An 18,173-nucleotide genomic window follows, 5' to 3' on the forward strand; every position below is an offset into this window, starting at 1 on the left:
AGTAGTCAAAACTTCTTTTGGTTAAACGTTTAATAATTTTATTAAAGGCAACAATGACCAAAGATTTTGCGAAGCTTGTTAATAACATCTCCATTAAAATCATTTTTGAATCACGACTGAATTTTGATATTAAATCAAAGTTACGATTGTTAAATTTTGTAAAATATCTACGTAATTTATAATGACGGTAGCACTGTTTGAGTAGCTTGCTAGTAATAAAAATATTTAGCTTGTTAAAATCCCTCATGTTGCTAATCTAATTAACTGAGATACATATACCCCGTCAGATGTTGCATGCGGTACGTCTCCATCTAAATGTGGATAGTTTACTATATATACCATAATCAAAATCATCACTTTTATCATAGATTTTTGTGTGAATAGAATTGTTTTTGATAGTAATATGAAGAGCCAAAATGAAGTTTAAACGTAGTTTAATTAGCTCTCAATACTATCTGCAACTGAAGTGTGCCTTTTTTTTTTTTTTTTTAATTGCGTTTATTTAAGGTCGCCGCCGGAGAGCCCATATGGGCGACCGTACACTCAAGTCGGGCCATCCTAGAGCGTCCCGCCGAGATTTTTCGTCGATTTTTTTCCAGCTTTATTGGTGGAGGAAGACCCCAGGTGCCCCTCCGGGCATTATTTCAGGCACGAGCGGGCACCTGGGTAGAACCACCGACCTTCCGTAAGCCAGCTGGATGGCTTCCTCACATGAAAGATTTCGACCCGAGTGAGGATCGAACCTACAGTGGTGAGGGACCTGTGATCTCAAGTCAACGACTTTAACCACTCGGCCACGGAGGCCCCTTAAGTGTGCCGCGGTTGGCCGTGGGTTGTATACCACCCGGAGGTGAAGGTCATTTGACGGCTTCGTAACAACGTACGAAGGCATCGTACTCAAAATACGACGTCTGCATGGTACCTATCCTGTGACCTCGCGTGTCCTTCTGGTAAACTACTTTGTAACAAAATTGAATCTTTAGGTGACTTCAGCTTGAGTGTGTAATCGGATGCGACCGTGACGTTCGTGTAGGAATTTAATCGTGTGCGGTGAGAATGGTAGATAGCGGCCCCCTTTGTAGGAAGGACCTTTGACAATTTTTGGCTGTTTGGAAAGAGCTGTGGGGACCTTTCACATAAAAAAAATTCATATTCGTATGCCCATCTGTTGTCAATTTCGGTGCATTATGAAAGAGCCGAGAAGATGCGATTAGTATTATAGTATTATAATTAATATGATTGCTCGAAACGCATATCATAATAAACAGAAATAAAGGGACGATAAATAAAGATTTTGCCAATGAAAAACCAATGCTGCAGATGCATTTGAAATGGATTTTTTAAATCGCCCGCTTACAATGATGTCTTGTAAGTGCACGTTCAGTTGGGTCACAAATGAGCACATCGTGAAAAAAAAAATGTGTTGATGTCAAAAAAGAGCACATGACCGCAACGTGCGCGCTGTGAAATTATATTGTTTCCGAATAGAAAAATATGTTGTACTCAACATCATAACCATATTTGTGCATAATTTTGATTTTTGAAAAGAATGATATGTTAAATATAAATTTAATTTTGCGTTTAAAACCCTTTTTTTCGGTCAATTTTTAGTACATGAAACAGACTATAGATTTATTTAAGGCAGTTTCATTGGTGCCCTGCTTCGATCAACGGCGCATGAAGAATCCGGGTAGATCACTTAAAAGTATTTATAGATCATCCCGCCATTAAATGCACATATAACTGAAGTTGGCAGTTCTTTTTTTATATAAACGTGAACTCTAATAAAATATTTGGAAATGAAGAAAATTCCTGATTAGAACAAAGACAGTTTGGATAGCAGACAAAAGAGATAAAATTTAAAAGTAAGTAGAATAATTTAACGCTGTTGAAATTGACTGATTCGTATCCAATTAATTTCGTACCCGATTTTATAATATTGTTTTAATTAAACTTTACATATTTTCTCTTCTCTTTGCTCTCTTTTGCTTATTTATGTACTGGACAAGTGTGGTCACTACTTGTCATGCATATCTTAATATAAGATTTTTTTCTTGTGAAGGAACATGGTCCCATGTTGTGGTGCCATGCAAATGTCACAGGGTGACTAAAAGTGCTGCCTGACTATGACTCGAACCTAGGACCCATGGAATACCATTCTGCTGCTATACTTACTGAGCTGTCTAGCTGCTTGCACATCTTCTCCCCTAGTATATAGTGATACAGATAGTTCTAAATGCTTGACACAAAGAAGTTAACTGAAAGTGAAACACAGTGTACCACGGTGCATATCCATATCGGTACCCTCTTTGCGAAATCTGCTGAAACGGTACCCTCTCTGAACATGCACAGGTCATTCTCTGCTAAAAACAAACCAGCGATGGATACCAATCCAGTAACATTTCATTGTAATAAGGAAAGGAGGTATGTCACGTAGAAAAGATGTATACCACGGAACACTAGGATGTTTTATTTATGTGCTGATTTGTCATGTGCCCAATTTTCATGTACTGCAACTTAACAATAAGCTACAAAAAATCGACATGTCTTGCTTCGCCCATCACCTCGACATATTTTTCGGACTGAAATGAACCCGTGGCTTGATTATATATGCATCATACATATTTAATATGTTCATATACATATCATCTTCGGACAAATGGCAGTATATTGTCAAAAATAAATGTAAAATTCATAAAAACACCCTACTTTCGGTTTTGCAGCGGCACGGGCTACCTCTCTTCATTTGAATTTTTATATCACAGGTTACCTCTCATTTTTTAACACATGGGTAACCTCAAAGCACGACATATGCTTTTATTTGCGTTAATCGTTAAGTATGTAATATTTACATAAAAGTAAAAAGTATTACATACACACTTAACGAATAACGCAAAAAAAAGTATATGTCGTGCTTTGAGGTTACCCATGTGTTAAAAAATGAGAGGGTACCTGTGATATAAAAATTCAAATGAAGAGAGGTAGCCCGTGCCGCTGCAAAACCGAAAGTAGGGTGTTTTTATGAATTTTATATTTATTTTTGACAATGTACTGCCATTTGTCCGAAGATGATATGTATATGAACATATTAAATATGTATGATGCATATATAATCAAGCCATAGGTTCATTTCAGTCCGAAAAATATGTCGAGGTGATGGGCGAAGCAAGACATGTCGATTTTTTGTAGCTTATTGTGAAGTTGCAGTACATGAAAATCGGGCACATGACAAATCAGCACATAAATAAAACATCCTAGTGTTCCGTGGTATACATCCTTTCTACGTGACATACCTCCTTTCCTTATAACAATGAAATTTTACTGGATTGGTATCCATCGCTGGTTTGTTTTTAGCAGAGAATGACCTGTGCATGTTCAGAGAGGGTACCGTTTCAGCAGATTTCGCAAAGAGGGTACCGATATGGATATGCACCGTGTGTACTGTACTAAATATTTCTTTTCTATATGTGTGTTTATTTCTTCAAAAATGTAGTTAAATTGAAAAAAAATCTAGAACTATGTAAACAAAACGGTGATGGAATCCATTTTAAATACTGTTCTGAACTATTTTCGTTTCATTATTTGGGAATCTTTAGTAGAATTTCAGATACCACCCTATTCCAAATTGCCCTAATTAATTACTGGTAGGTGTGAATGATTTGACTCTGTCTCATTTTACTGTTTTTTTTCCTACTGTCAAAATGACATTGCCTGTTCAAATATATCTCAATGTCTCTTTGACAAACCTAATAAGTTGGACTAGAATAGACCCCTAAGCACATGAAAAACTGCAAAAAATAATTTTTTTATATGTCCTAAATAAAATAACTTATAAAATAACTTACATGAAAAAATCAAAGGATTTCATAACAACATTAAATTTAGTTTCTCTCTTTTATTTGATAATAATAACTATAGATGTAATAAGTGTGAGATTTCCCAATTTAATTTAAAATCACCCAAACAAAAGATTATAAACGATGTCTGGTAGTCTGGTCATCTTCTAAAAATGGTGAGAAAAAATCTGTCAGAAGAGGAAAATTGTTAATACATGTATTTTTTTTGTCTGCAGAAGTAGTTGGCCAAGTGTCATTTGGTTGTTGAAGGAGAAAAAAAGACTGAAATGGCAGAACTCAAAGGATATAGACCTACTTCTGCTGGGGGTGAATCAAATGGTATGTGTTTTTTTGCTGGGAAGACTTCATAAAATAGAAATATAACTGTGTGAACACAAACACACCTGTATACTCTACAAGATGTAAATTTATTCTCCTAAAATCACTAACATTGAACCTGGCTAGACATGTTATTGAGCAAATGTGCAATATCATATGTATATACATGTATTATAAACTAGCTGATCAGCAGTATATCAATGTAAATTATCAAAGTAGTCTGACACGGGTCGGTCTATTTACCCCAAGAGTGGACACCCCAAGACTACCCCAAGACACCCTAAGACTACCCCAAGAAACCCCAAGACTATCCCAAGACACCCTAAGACACCCCAAGACTATCCCAAGACACCCTAAGACACCCCAAGAATACCCCAAGACACCACAAGACTATCCCAAGACAGTGGTTTGTTGATTATTTAGCAATTGTTAATCATTACCTTTAAGTTAATATAACAATAAAAAATATTTAAGGTAAAATAACCATGATGAAATTTTAGATTTTGGTAGCTTTATCATATTTATTTATAGCTCAGTTGTCACAGAAAAAAGGTGAATCATTTTCAATAGAACTGATCATAACATAATAGTGACCCCAGTGACGGGCTTGAACTCGAGGTTCCTGGAATGAAATGCAAACACTCTTAGAGATTGTATCTATAAACATGTATATCATGCTTATTAAATGTGCATATTTTACCTTTGTTATATATGTCATAGGGTGAGGAAAATATGCAACCTGACCGGGACTGGAACCCGTGACCCTCAGAATATCGCGATTGCAACCTGACCGGGACTCGAACCTGTGACCCTCAGAATACCTCTAACATATGAGCTATCCTGCCGCTTACACATTTTCCTGTCTAAATAGTGAACAGTTCTGAACCGTGACATATATTAAGTGATTCAGAGTTTTCATTATGAACAAATTAGCGATCCAATCATCTGATGAAATGTTGTTAAAATCGGTTGTATTTTCAGCCTGTAGGTTAAAATATCCTCCTTGACCCTTGGCAAGATCGGCTGTTTTGGTTGGCACCTCTGTTGCCATAGATATCAAAAAAAGAAAACCCCGTATTTGTTATTACATATTTGATATACATGTCTGCTAACTGACCTTTGAATCATATTTTCTTTACAGTGACACGATTTAATAGATAAAATGTAAAAAACTGTTCAACAAAGACAAAAAAACCTTCCTTTTGTTGTGTCAAGTAGCCCTACATGTATGTCAACATGATTCTTTTTTATCTCTTAGTTTCGTCATTCAATTTAAAATAAGATCATTTTATATGAATTGTAATGTTAATTGTAATTTACAAATCTTTGAAATATTGAAGAGTCATCCAGCTAGCTTAGAGAAGGTCATTGGTTCCACTTGGGCACCTGTCCGTGTACTTGACATAATGCATGGAGTGGCACCTAAAATCTTTTAGCTTGAAAGTCGCCATATGACCTTCTTATACAAATATTGTGTGGAGATGATCATGATGATGTAACTTAAAACCAAAACCAGAAACTCTAAAAAAATGAAAAGCCGCAGTGAGGCAGTCAGCCAACAGTTTAATGAGATTTAAACTAGATGTGCAGACATGTCTGACTCAAGGCTTGTCATAATGATTGCATTATATCACTTGCCATTGACATGGTCTTGACTCTAGCATTCCGAAGTGTTAACTTGTCTTTAAGTAGGTTATAGTAAAACTACTACTATTTAAAGTGTGATAAACTTGTTGAAACAAGACACAAGATAACAAACACATGGACTGATAATGAATGGTGCAGGGATAAGATATTACTGATACAACTACTGAAGTATTGAGGGAAGGCCCGAAGAGCTTGTTCATAACATGACAGTCAAAAGAGCTAGATAGAGATAATCCCACTTCTTTTTTATTACGGGTTATCAATACATAAACATTTTTTTTTGGTTTATTTTTTATCTCTTTTAGATAAATTGATAGTAGAGCTAGTGAAAAATATTTAAGAATATACCGGTAGCTCTAGTATTTTAAGCCTTAAACATTGTGAATGTCAAAATTTAAGCATTAATTCAAATTCCTTAAAGGCACATCCATCAGTCATCCATATTTTTTAATTCTTTAGAAATGTCAAACATGGGTGTAATAATGTTTAAATAATGAATTAAGTGCATGTTGGATGTTTTACAACTGAAAAAAGTAGCGCTGAACAATGTTATGTGTGACGTAAAGGTAGCAAAATGTAAACAAAGTAGTATTTTGACTTCCATACATTATACTATTTCACTATGATTATCATAAATTACACTCTGAACTAAAGACTTTAACAAGATACCAAAAGTAAACAGTTTTTGAGCAATAAAAATGATAGCATTTCTGAGACATAATGGGCCTTTAACCTTTTCCCTTATATAAGCGTGTTTCAACGGCTTTTTGCCCCCCCCCTTTTTTGAGGCCTCAAACAGTGAAAAAATGCCCTATTTAGACCCCAAACACTGTTTTTCGTTTGAGAAATGTTGTTAAAAAAAGTGACCACTTTTTCGGCGCCGTCCCCCATCCAAATATTACATCAGGGGGTTGCCAGAAGGGGGATGTGCCCCCTTCTGTTTGGGGGGTTTGAAGGGGGGCGGAGTCCCCCTCATCGCCAAGAAAATTTTGGACATGTGACAGGCTAAAAATGGCCTCAGGTCGATCTTAGGGTAACTAGTAACCGACGCTGAAAAGCCTTTTACTCTATCTCAATTCATTGAGAAGTTGCAGCACTTTGAAATCAGTTTTGATGGAAAAAAACAATGCAAAATAGTGATTTTTGGCAATTTTGAGACGTCCCCCCGTTGCCATGGTAACAGGAAATTTACCATTGAGCATGCTGTTACAGAGGCTATGGTGTAGTCAACATTTGTGCCAAGTTTCATTAGTATTGAAGCATTTTTCATAGTTTCATAGCAGTTTGAACTTGTTACAGGAGGCTTTTCAATGAAAACGGCCATTTTTCGCAATATGCTCATGGGGTAAAAGGTTAATACTCATGAGTTTTCATTCAATGATTAAGTACAACTGCACTGGTTATGATAGTGATATTGCTATAAATGCTAAGTGGTTTACAAAATCATTCAGCTGGCAATAGTGAATGTGTGTTTATATCAAGATTTAAGTCACTTGATATATGAAAGGAAACTTTGGCAAAACACCTTAAATAATGTTGTTATGCTCCAATAAAACTGACCTAGTTTACTGACAACATATAATTTAAATTTCATAAACTTCTGATACCCCCATACATGGCTTAACGAAATATTTCCAAAATGATGAATGGGCCTTAATTGATAAAAAAAAATACACCACAGCTTGAATTGGTTAGGTTACAATAATCCATTGATGTAAGATATACCCCCAAAAAAATTTAAAAATGTAAAATATTAAGGTATATGAAGTGTTATATTTATATTTCACCAGTTGCGGTAAACACTGTTTGTGAAGGAGTGTTTAAAATATAGTAATACTATACTGTGTATATTATGATGTGCTAAATTTTGACTTTTTAAGGAAAAGTTGTAAAATTGCCCAAATGCTCATGGCCAATTATAAACCAATTAACTTCCGACTAGTAGTATCTACTTGTGTGTAGGTATTATATACATGTATAAGATGGTGCCAATTTAAAAAAAAAGTTATGAATGGTACCTACCTTTAGTGACAGGACTTGTTACTAAGTATATTGTATAAAATCTGGTCAATGAGTCTCAATTTCATCATTTCTTTACTAAATTTGAATTTTTTTAACTTTGTAATCTCAACATTTTTTTCGGAGGACAGTCTAAAATATTCTTCACATGAGACATCTAGGTCTTGTTACACAACTTAAGCAAGGAAAAATTTGATATACCATAATCGGTCATAAAAATATATCATAACTAAATCAATAATGAAATACAAACTTTCGCTCTGTTTAAAAGTTTATGGCCTTTAAATACAGGTTCAGTCGACAAGAAGTAGTAATACCTATTTACACACATACCTTAAAATGTCACCTGAATATTTTGTGGAAAACTTGTCTAATCTTAACATGTTCATGTTCAGAAGACAAAAAGTTTTAAAGCGCATAACTCCAGATTCATTCTTATTTTCGTGAATAATTTTTCAAAATGTATTTAAAAGTAAAATATCGTAATGTAAATAAAGAAAGTAATTTAAACATTGCAAATTGTGAAACAGCACTTAAAATCCACGTAAATTACCAAAATTGAATAAAGGCCAGAATAAATATGCAAAAATAGCCTTAACTGCATTAGAAGATAGTGATAAATACTGCAAAATCAGTCATTAATTTCATGAAACATGTAAATTAATTCTTGAATTTTGAATATATTGAATTTTTCTTAAAATTCTCTTAAATTTTTTTTCTAAAGGTTGATTTTCTTGAAATTCAAATTGGCTCATCTGGAGGCATGTAGTTTAAAAATGTCAATAAAACATTGACAGTTCATTTATATAAATGCAATTTGTTTCGTATGTTATTTTAAGTCAAACCAAGTATTTAAAGTAAACTAAAATGTTTCACCGAATTCTCCCTACTAGTACAAATAAAAACTAAAAAAACCTCAAAATATGTTATGAAATATCCGGCTTGTTCAAAGTTCAAAACTCTTGTGATGTGAGAAAGTTTATTTACCAGGCAAATATTTAAATTCCTTTTAATTGAACAAATGTGAAATACAGGGATATAGATTATATGTATGAATTTGTTGAGATTTATTTCTTAAAGGCACATTTTGCCTCAGAAATCAATATATTTTTTTCTCTCAATTCTTTAGAAAGGTCAGATACTTGTATGATAATATTTTGATAATGACTTTAGAGCATCTTAGATGTTAAACAACTGCAGAAATTAGCATTGACTGAACATTAATGTGTTGTAAATGTACATTAAGCTTAGTGTAAACAAATAGTATTTTGACATCCATACAAAATACTAACTCACTATAATTAAACCAGTTGCCAAAAAGCAAAAGCATCGAAAGATATTTCATCTATATGGCAAATGAGTAATTTTTTGGAACTGTAATATGATAACAAAATTAAATAAATAGACAAAAAAATGATAGCATTTCAAGGCTTAATGGGCCTTTAAAAAACTTTTGAAGCCTTAAAATCAAATTGCTTTATATTGTATCCCAGTAACAATTTAAATTTGTTATATTCCGGGTGAAAAAAAAAAATATAAAATTTTTGACAGCTTATATGACCCTACATATAAAGAATTGTTTGTTTATACATGTATTTGTTATACTGCCAATAACTGTTTGAATTAAGGGTCATATACTTTCCCTGTTAGGAATCTTTATTTTGAATTTATATTATATACAGCAAACTTCCTTTATTAGCGGAAGAAAATAATTGACCTCATAAATTGACGGCAGCCAATATATAAAGTTTATATAAACATCATGATTATCCAATGAAAAGCCATGTTACAAATGTGAAGTTTTATAAAAGATATAATGCAGGGAAAAATATATACACATGTTGACAAATGTACATCTACTGGATGTTACTAATAATTACTTCCCTTGTTTAAGCAAATTCTTCATTTCTCAATAGATTTCAATCAAACCTGTATAAAAGAATGATAGTAATGTACATAACAATATATCCCCCATCTGAACGCCCTGTTTTCAACATAAATTTTTTTGGATTTTGTAATTTGATCACTTTTGGCAGAGTTATGGCCCTTTGTTTTTTGTTATTTTTACATAAATGTTAATTCGCATTGACATTTTTTGGTGTTTTCTAATCACTTGTTTTTAATCTTATAAGTGAACAGTACACAATCTGAGAATTATGTTCACCCAAAAGTAATGAAAAAGTCTCAAGTTGAGAAAATGATATAAATTTGTATTTCCGTTTTGTATATATATCGGGTATATTTGAGAGATATTTTAACTGCTGAAATTTATAGTTTTTCTCTATTTAAATGGAAGTTTTGTATGGTTCAGATTTCACGTAAAATGCAAGATTTTTTTTTTACATAATATATATAAACATTAAAAGATAGTCTTCTGTAGTATATAAATCATGTTTAGTATTAAGTTACACAGTAATCTTTCATTTTATTCCCGAAGAAGGCCAGTTTTGGAAAAAATAGGATGGAAGAAGGGCATTCCTTTTCTGGTAATATGATTTTATGAAGTTATTTTTATTTGCAGTTTGTTTCTGTTTTTTTATTTAGTTTCAAGTTATAAATGTTTTGATTACTTTGAGCAATTATAAGTTCTGTTATAAAGTTAATTTATTGTAAAGCCATACAATTTGTTGTCCACCTGCTAGGGCTGTCATTGAATATTGCATTATCGATATACATCGATATTTATCATCCGATACAATATCGATACACATTTTCAAATATCGATACAAGCTAAAATTTATTTATTTCTGTTAGTGAAAATACTTTTCTATTTTGCCTAATAAGAGAAGTCACTTTTTTCCCAGTTTTCTTGGCTAACTTGCTTTTTAAACTCTGTTTTCAAATGTTAGTGACAAAAATAACAGAAAAAAATAAACTTTCTGTTGGTTTGTAGTATATATTATTAATGTATAATACAAGCATGCATATTATAAGACCATGAGCTTAATTCATTATAACACATGTTTAAATGTTTTTCATTGTATCTACTGTCAAAGTCGATGTATTGATATATTGTCGATATTTGTCTCTCGATATATCCATACAAAATTTTCCATCAATGACAGCCCTACCGCCCGCTTAGCTGACAACAGTGATCAGCATCAGATTCCAGGGGTTGTTGGTCCGATCCTTGAGCAAGGCGGTATTTCTTTGTCACATTTGATCTCGGACATTGAGTCTAATGGTCGTTTGTTTTTTGACCACTGATTAAGAAATCGTGTGGGATGAGAATTGAGTAGTGGGTCACTTGTGGAGAAGTTGTTAATCAGTAGAGGTTATATAATATAATAATAGAGAAAAGCAGGTTATTAGGTGGATTATGACTGCTGAGATAATTGAGCAAAAAGTTGTTAAAATTGACATAAAAAATAACTAACTCTGCCTGGTATATTGGAATCGCACACGCATTCTCAATTGGAGGATATTGGCGATGCTGCGGTGATGTTTGTAATCTTAATGCGCTCACCTCGGCGTTCTGAATTTTCTTTTATTATTGAAGATTTAAAGTGGATTAACCAACAAAATACAGAATTAACAGAAATACAGGCTGGCCTGGCTCTATTGTACTGTTGGCAAATTTTAAGCAAATAAATGCATTCTGAATTTACTCATTTAATGAAAACAATATTATTATTAAACTTTTCAAACTTGTTTTCTTCTACCTTAAGTACTATAGAAAATACATTGAATAAAGACAAACAAAAACAAAAATGAAACATTTCTATCGGAGTGTGTAATTGCCTGAATATATCAAATTTTGTTTTACATTTTTTTACATTCAAGTGCATGCATCTGCATATTATATCAAATTTTATGATACCTTATTTATTATATTCATTTTGCAAAAGCTCCATGCTATATATGGATTATAGCACATCTGCTTCGTAACGGGTGTTTTAACATGCAGATATGTCTATTTTTCAAAATAAAAGGGAAAATGGAGAAATTAAACATATTGACACATGAGCTGGTTGAGGTTATTTATATTGTGTACCGGTTTCCAGTTCTGTCAAACCTTCATCAGGATTATAGTATACCTAAAGTATATAAAAGTAGATGTCTTTTAAGTTACTAATAATAGAAATACTGGCATAGTGCCAAAAAATTTAGATCGAAAATCGTCCGATTTGTCATTTATGTTCTGGTTTTGAAAAATTCCATAAATAGTAATAGTAGATATTTACCAGGTATAATTTGTTCATTGTCACAATTGAACATAGCAGTTTCGGACTTTTGAGTTGGTGGTATATTCCCTATTTTGGACAAGTAGCAAAATGTTTTGAAACTGTCACAACTGTGGTATTTGCCTCAAGAAAGTCGAGACTTTCCCACAATTTTTATCTCCACCGTTAATGTAGTCATAAAGATTGCTCATTTCTAAATTTACAGTTTTTATCACCTAGATTCTCTTGTATTGGCTTTAAACTTGCATTTATTGATGTTAATAATGTTAACTTTAAAGGAACTCCACTGAGGTCCAAAAGCCTAAAAAACAATAGCATTTTAGATTTTTGCATAGATGAACTGGCTCACTTAAAATGATACACAAATCTTGAAAAAATATGTCCATCTTCCCCATGCCTAAAAAACTCAGTGAAGTCCCTTTAAAATTTTAAATCTATTTTATAGTATTTGAATTAAACTTATTTTTTGTCCAATACGATTGCAGTTTTTTTTTTATTGAATCGTAAGACATTTATGTTATTTTGTTATCATTGCATGTTTATTGCATTTAAAAAATAAAATTGTTCATCGGCTGCACCTATACAGTATCTGTTTTTAGAAACAAAATAAATTATAAAATGTTATTATTATACAAAAATTCCTATACTTTATTTCATTTTATGGCTCTGTTGACTATTGACCCAAAAACTGATCTTAAGGTCAGATTAACAAGTAGCTGTTTGAAGAGTGCAAATTCTATAGTCTGTTTCACAATTATTTTATTATGTGATTTTTGTTTTAACCATATATGGTAAAGGTATTTTTAGAAGTATAAAAACATTTTTCCGCTATATTATACAGGTGAGAAAGGCGATATTGCCAAATATGGTCATGCAATATGACATAATGTTTGTCATTTAAGTATTATTACGAATTAATTCTATCATAGCTTACAAAGAATGGTGATAGAAATCTGTTTGGTTTTTTTTACTGACTATAATTATAACCCAATTTGTTTAAACCTCGGCAGTTCGGGAGAATTATCTTAGGGCGTAGAACTGTTATACTGTACTCACATTATCGTCTGTGTCAGCCATGCTGTGGCCTTCACACTTGGCTATTGGGTATGTTTTTTCATGCAAGCAAGTTGGCATCTCCAAAACTAGTGAAGGAAATGGGTTGAAATGTTCTCTGTGGTTATCCATAACTCTGACTGAATTATTTCTTTTACAGAGTTATGTCACTTTTCTAAAGCATGCTGTCTTTTTGACAGTTTTTGTTGTTTTGGTTTTATTTTGAAACTGTCGAAGATAAAATTTTAACATTTTATATCAAATTTTTTGTTAATTTCTTGTTCATTGGACCTTGGTTTTTATGGTCTCAATTGGGAAAGACCAGTAATATTCAGTTAGTATAGTGAAAGAGCAGTGGTTTCCCAGGTCTTTAATCTGAAGAGGTCAAGGTTGATCACCAAAAGAGTCATTTATATGTTGAGTCTGTCAAAGCCAAAGCATTAATTCAGCTTTTATTTTTTGTTGGAAAACAATTCCGTGTTGTTTCAAACTTGATACATATGTATTTCAGTAATTTTATCTTATCTAAAAGTGTATCATATCACTGTTTTCCAAAACTGCATCCCAAGAGCAATTTATAGGGCGCCTGTTTCAGGAAATAAATCATGCCAGTGTCGGGGAAACAAATCCTCCGCTTTACTATTGTAAATATAGAGAGACTTGGCCAGTAGATTATAGGTAATGATCGAGGGGTCTTCTTATAATATGTTTATGTATTTTATTGATGGCATATTTCATTTTCCACCTTAATTCTTTTCATTTGACAATTATGAAACAATTTATTTAAAAATAACATATTTAACCTTTAGAAAAGCTGAAGGCTGCTTTAAAACTAAGAGTTAGCTGTTTGTAACATGATTGTGATGCACCTTTTATAAGCAGCACTCTGATTGGCTTAAATGATTAGAAGTATATTGCAGATATTGAATCATCATTTGAGCTATTTATAGTATCATTTATGTTCAAAGATTTTAGAATCTTGGAGAAGAATTTCTTGGTAATATGATGCGAAGCTGATGAAAATAAGCCACATAAGACTGTTAGCTCTTCAAATAATGTAAATTTCTTTTACATTGGATCTTGCTTTACAGAGAATTCTCAGATATTCTGTAGTCTTAAATGGTTAACCAATGCATGTACATGAATAGTTATTGAAATATTATTCAGGCGCTTTGTAGAACAAATTCTTCAATTCTTGATATAGGAAAAAACATAACTTAGCTTCAGAATGGCATTAATGGCAACGCTACAAATGTTTGCGTTTTAAAGGTAACTGCATTGTTTTATTTTATCACTTGTATTTATAGTATTGTTGTGGCTGTTGTATAATATTCTATATTACAACTCTTTCAAGCATCAGTCATAAGATTAATATGGAGACCGCATTATGATTTTTCTGTTGTTTTTTTTTAATTTTACAAAAATGTTTCATTATAGATTATGGCTTTTTACCTTTTGATATAAGCATTTTGAACCTGATGTATGTGTTTCAGAGGGCACAGGTATGTAAATATGTGACCTTTGAGTATATAACAAAGAGGGAATGCTTTAATGAAGCAATGATGAAATATAAGTAATAGAAAAAGCATCGAAACAGGACGCGTATCTGATTTGTACGATGGGGCGTGGTCTTAGTGTCACATGTTTTGATGTTCGTTCTCTTTTGTATCATAGGAAAAAAGAAAAAAACGATCCTTGTTGTCACAATATGTTAACACCCAGAAAAAAGTAACCAAATTGTACAAGCATCCGAATTCGACTTTTCTTTCGTTATCCCTTTCCCTGACGCCACAATTAGTAAACCCCAGTAAAAATGTAGCCCATCAACGAGCATGGTCTATTTTTATGCTCCCCGAAAAAATTTCGGGGGAGCATATAGTCGCCGCCTTGTCCGTCCGTCCGTCCATCCGTCCGTCCGTCCGTCTTTCCGTCCGTCCGTCCGTCCCCTTTTCTTGTCCGGGACATAACTTTGTAACAACAAGAGGTATCAACATGAAACTTTGTAGGTAGATAGATCTCATTGAGTAGAAGTGCAGTGCACAAGAACCGTAACTCTGCCTTGCCTAATTTTTGAATTATTCCCCTTTGTTTATTTTTACACTTTGAACTTTGTCCGGGACATAACTCTAAAAGTATAAGAGGTATCAACATGAAACTTTGTAGGTAGATAGATCTCATTGAGTAGAAGTGCAGTGCACAAGAACCGTAACTCTGCCTTGCCTAATTTTTGAATTACCCCCCTTTGTTTATTTTACACTTTGAAATTTGTCCGGGACATAACTCTAAAAGTATAAGAGGTATCAACATGAAACTTTGTAGGTAGATAGATCTCATTAAGTAGAAGTGCAGTGCACAAGAACCGTAACTCTACCTTGCCTAATTTTTGAATTATCCCCCTTTGTTTATTTTACACTTTGAACTTTGTCCGGGACATAACTCTAAAAGTATAAGAGGTATCAACATGAAATTTTGTAGGTAGATAGATCTCATTGAGTAGGTGTGCAGTGCACAAGAACCGTAACTCTGCCTTGCCTAATTTTTGAATTATCCCCCTTTGTTTATTTTACACTTTTAACTTTGTCCGGGACATAACTCTAAAAGTATAAGAGGTATCAACATGAAACATTGTAGTTAGATAGATCTCATTGAGTAGAAGTGCAGTGCACAAGAACCGTAACTCTGCCTTGCCTTATTTTATTAATTATCCCCCTTTGTTTATTTTACACTTTGAACTTTGTCCGGGACATAACTCTAAAAGTATAAGAGGTATCAACATGAAACTTTGTAGGTAGATAGATCTCATTGAGTAGGTGTGCAGTGCACAAGAACCGTAACTGCCTTGCCTAATTTTTGAATTATCCCCCTTTGTTTATTTTACACTTTGAAATTTGTCCTGGACATAACTCTAAAAGTATAAGAGGTATCAACATGAAACTTTGTAGGTAGATAGATCTTATTGAGTAGAAGTGCAATGCACAAGAACCGTAACTCTACCTTGCCTAATTTTTTAATTATGCCCCTTTGTTTATTTTTACACTTTTAACTTTGTCCGGGACATAACTCTTAATGTATAAGAGATATCAACATGAAACTTTGTAGGTAGATAGATCTCATTGAGTAAGTTTGCAGTGCACAAGAACTGTAACACTGTCTTGCGTACTTTTGGAGTTATTGCCCTTTGTTCATTTTGACACTTTGAACTTTGTCTGGGACATTACTCTAAAATTATAAGAGATATCAACATGAAACTTTGTAGATAGATAGGTCTCATTGGGTGGAAGTGCAGTGCTTAAAAATCATTACTCTGCCTTGCCTTATTTTGAAGTAATTGCCCTTTGTTTATTTTTACTTTTTGACTTTTGTCCTGGACATTACTTTAAAACTATTAGAGATATCAACATGAAACTTTGTAGGTAGCTAGATATAATTGGATAGAACTGCAACGCTTAAAGAACCTAAACAAAGCCTGGTCTAATTTTGGAGTTATTGCCCTTTGTTCATTTTTTTTATACTTTCCTGTGTCCAGAACCTTCTCGGGGAGCATCACCCGGTTCAACCGGTTCTTGTTAGAGTCAGACAGTGTGGTAACAGTTGACGCACTGTGTAACAGATGACGCATTGTGTAACAGTTGACGCACTGTGTAACAGTTGACGCACTGTGTAACAGTTGACGCACTGTGTAACAGTTGACGCACTGTGTAACAGTTGACGCACTGTGTAACAGTTGACACACTGTGTAACAGTTGACGCACTGTGTAACAGTTGACGCACTGTGTAACAGTTGACGCTCTGTGTAACAGTTGACGCACTGTGTAACAGTTGACGTACTGTGGAACAGTTGACGCACTGTGTAACAGTTGACGCATTGTGCATGTACGGGGTCTACGATTTAACTCTGACGCATTTTCAACAGAACGCATTCCAAATCTATTATACAATATGTCAATTATTAAATTAACATGATGACATTTTGCCTGGAACCTGATAAATTCTGAGTGCTTATCTGCAAAATGTGCAGGAAATATTTGACCAGCCAAGATGTGATAATAGCTCAATACATGGGATTATACAGTTCTTATCTGAGTCTTGGAAATATTCTAGAGAATAGATAATTGTTTGATTCTGTTAAACCCCAGTACCTGATAATTGTACCTGGATATTAATAATGTGAACATGATGTTAGATAAAGTTCGGAATCTTTGATTTGTATCTCAGTCAGGATTTAAAATATTTCTTTAAACAAAAGTATATTTGCATTAAAGATAATTGGTTAACAGTGGTATGTACATTTTCCGCAAGTGTTTCAAATATTTATAAAAACAATAGAAATGTATCACTTGGATAATCTAAAGGACGTTTTTGCTAGTTTTCTTATAGACTTAAAGGCAGAATTTAAATTGTTCAATAGAATTTCTTTAAACTTGGCATGTTATATATGATATAACAGAAATATTTTTTGAGTGAAAATAATTTGGGTGTCACTATTCTCAAGTTGTAGTACCAGTAATAATCTAATTTTCAATTTAACTTTTGAGTAAATACTGAAAAATTATTCATTAATCACACATAATATGTAATATTATTACTTGAATCTTGAAACTTTTTACTTTTCCTTACATCTTAGTACATTTTTCTCAAGTTTGATTTTATTGAAATATTTTGACTCATCTGGAGGCATGTAGCTTTAAAGGTTAAGACGACACCAAACATTTTTATTTTGACTCATCTGGAGGCATGTAGCTTTAAAGGTTAAGACGACACCAAACATTTTTATTGAGTGATGATTAATTAAGATGGCTGTTAATTGAAAAAAAAAACACCAGGACGTTAAATATTACAATTATGTGAAACAATGTAGTGATCAATGTACAAGTAAAGTACAACTGTCACCTCGGGGCTAATGAATAAATACAACTGGAAGTCGGTTTTATGGACAATGTTACTATAAATTTGTGAGGATATCTCATGTTATTTGTGATTATAAATAAAATTTGCTTCTTAAAAATTCCTTATAGTACAAAGCAAACTTAACACGTGTATTTTACCTGCAAAATTGATGTTAATTGTTTGTGTCAAAATCACATGTAGTTGTTGA

General features: G+C 33.0%; 1 protein-coding gene across 1 annotated transcript in view; it reads left to right on the forward strand.

Annotated features, from left to right (window-relative positions):
• The first annotated feature begins 1,715 nt into the window (after positions 1 to 1,715).
• LOC132749807 (ATP-dependent translocase ABCB1-like) overlaps positions 1,716 to 18,173 on the forward strand; it is a 62,882-nt gene continuing 46,424 nt past the window's right edge. Inside the window, exons 1-2 of the mRNA XM_060739709.1 lie at positions 1,716 to 1,865; positions 4,073 to 4,175. Of these exons, the coding sequence (XP_060595692.1) occupies positions 4,124 to 4,175 (52 nt within the window). The 5' untranslated portion in view covers positions 1,716 to 1,865; positions 4,073 to 4,123. The remainder of the gene's footprint in view (positions 1,866 to 4,072; positions 4,176 to 18,173) is intronic.

This window comes from Ruditapes philippinarum, unplaced genomic scaffold (genome assembly GCF_026571515.1).
Source record: "Ruditapes philippinarum isolate M1 unplaced genomic scaffold, ASM2657151v2 ctg1954_1_1_1_1, whole genome shotgun sequence".
Lineage (NCBI taxonomy): Eukaryota > Metazoa > Mollusca > Bivalvia > Venerida > Veneridae > Ruditapes > Ruditapes philippinarum.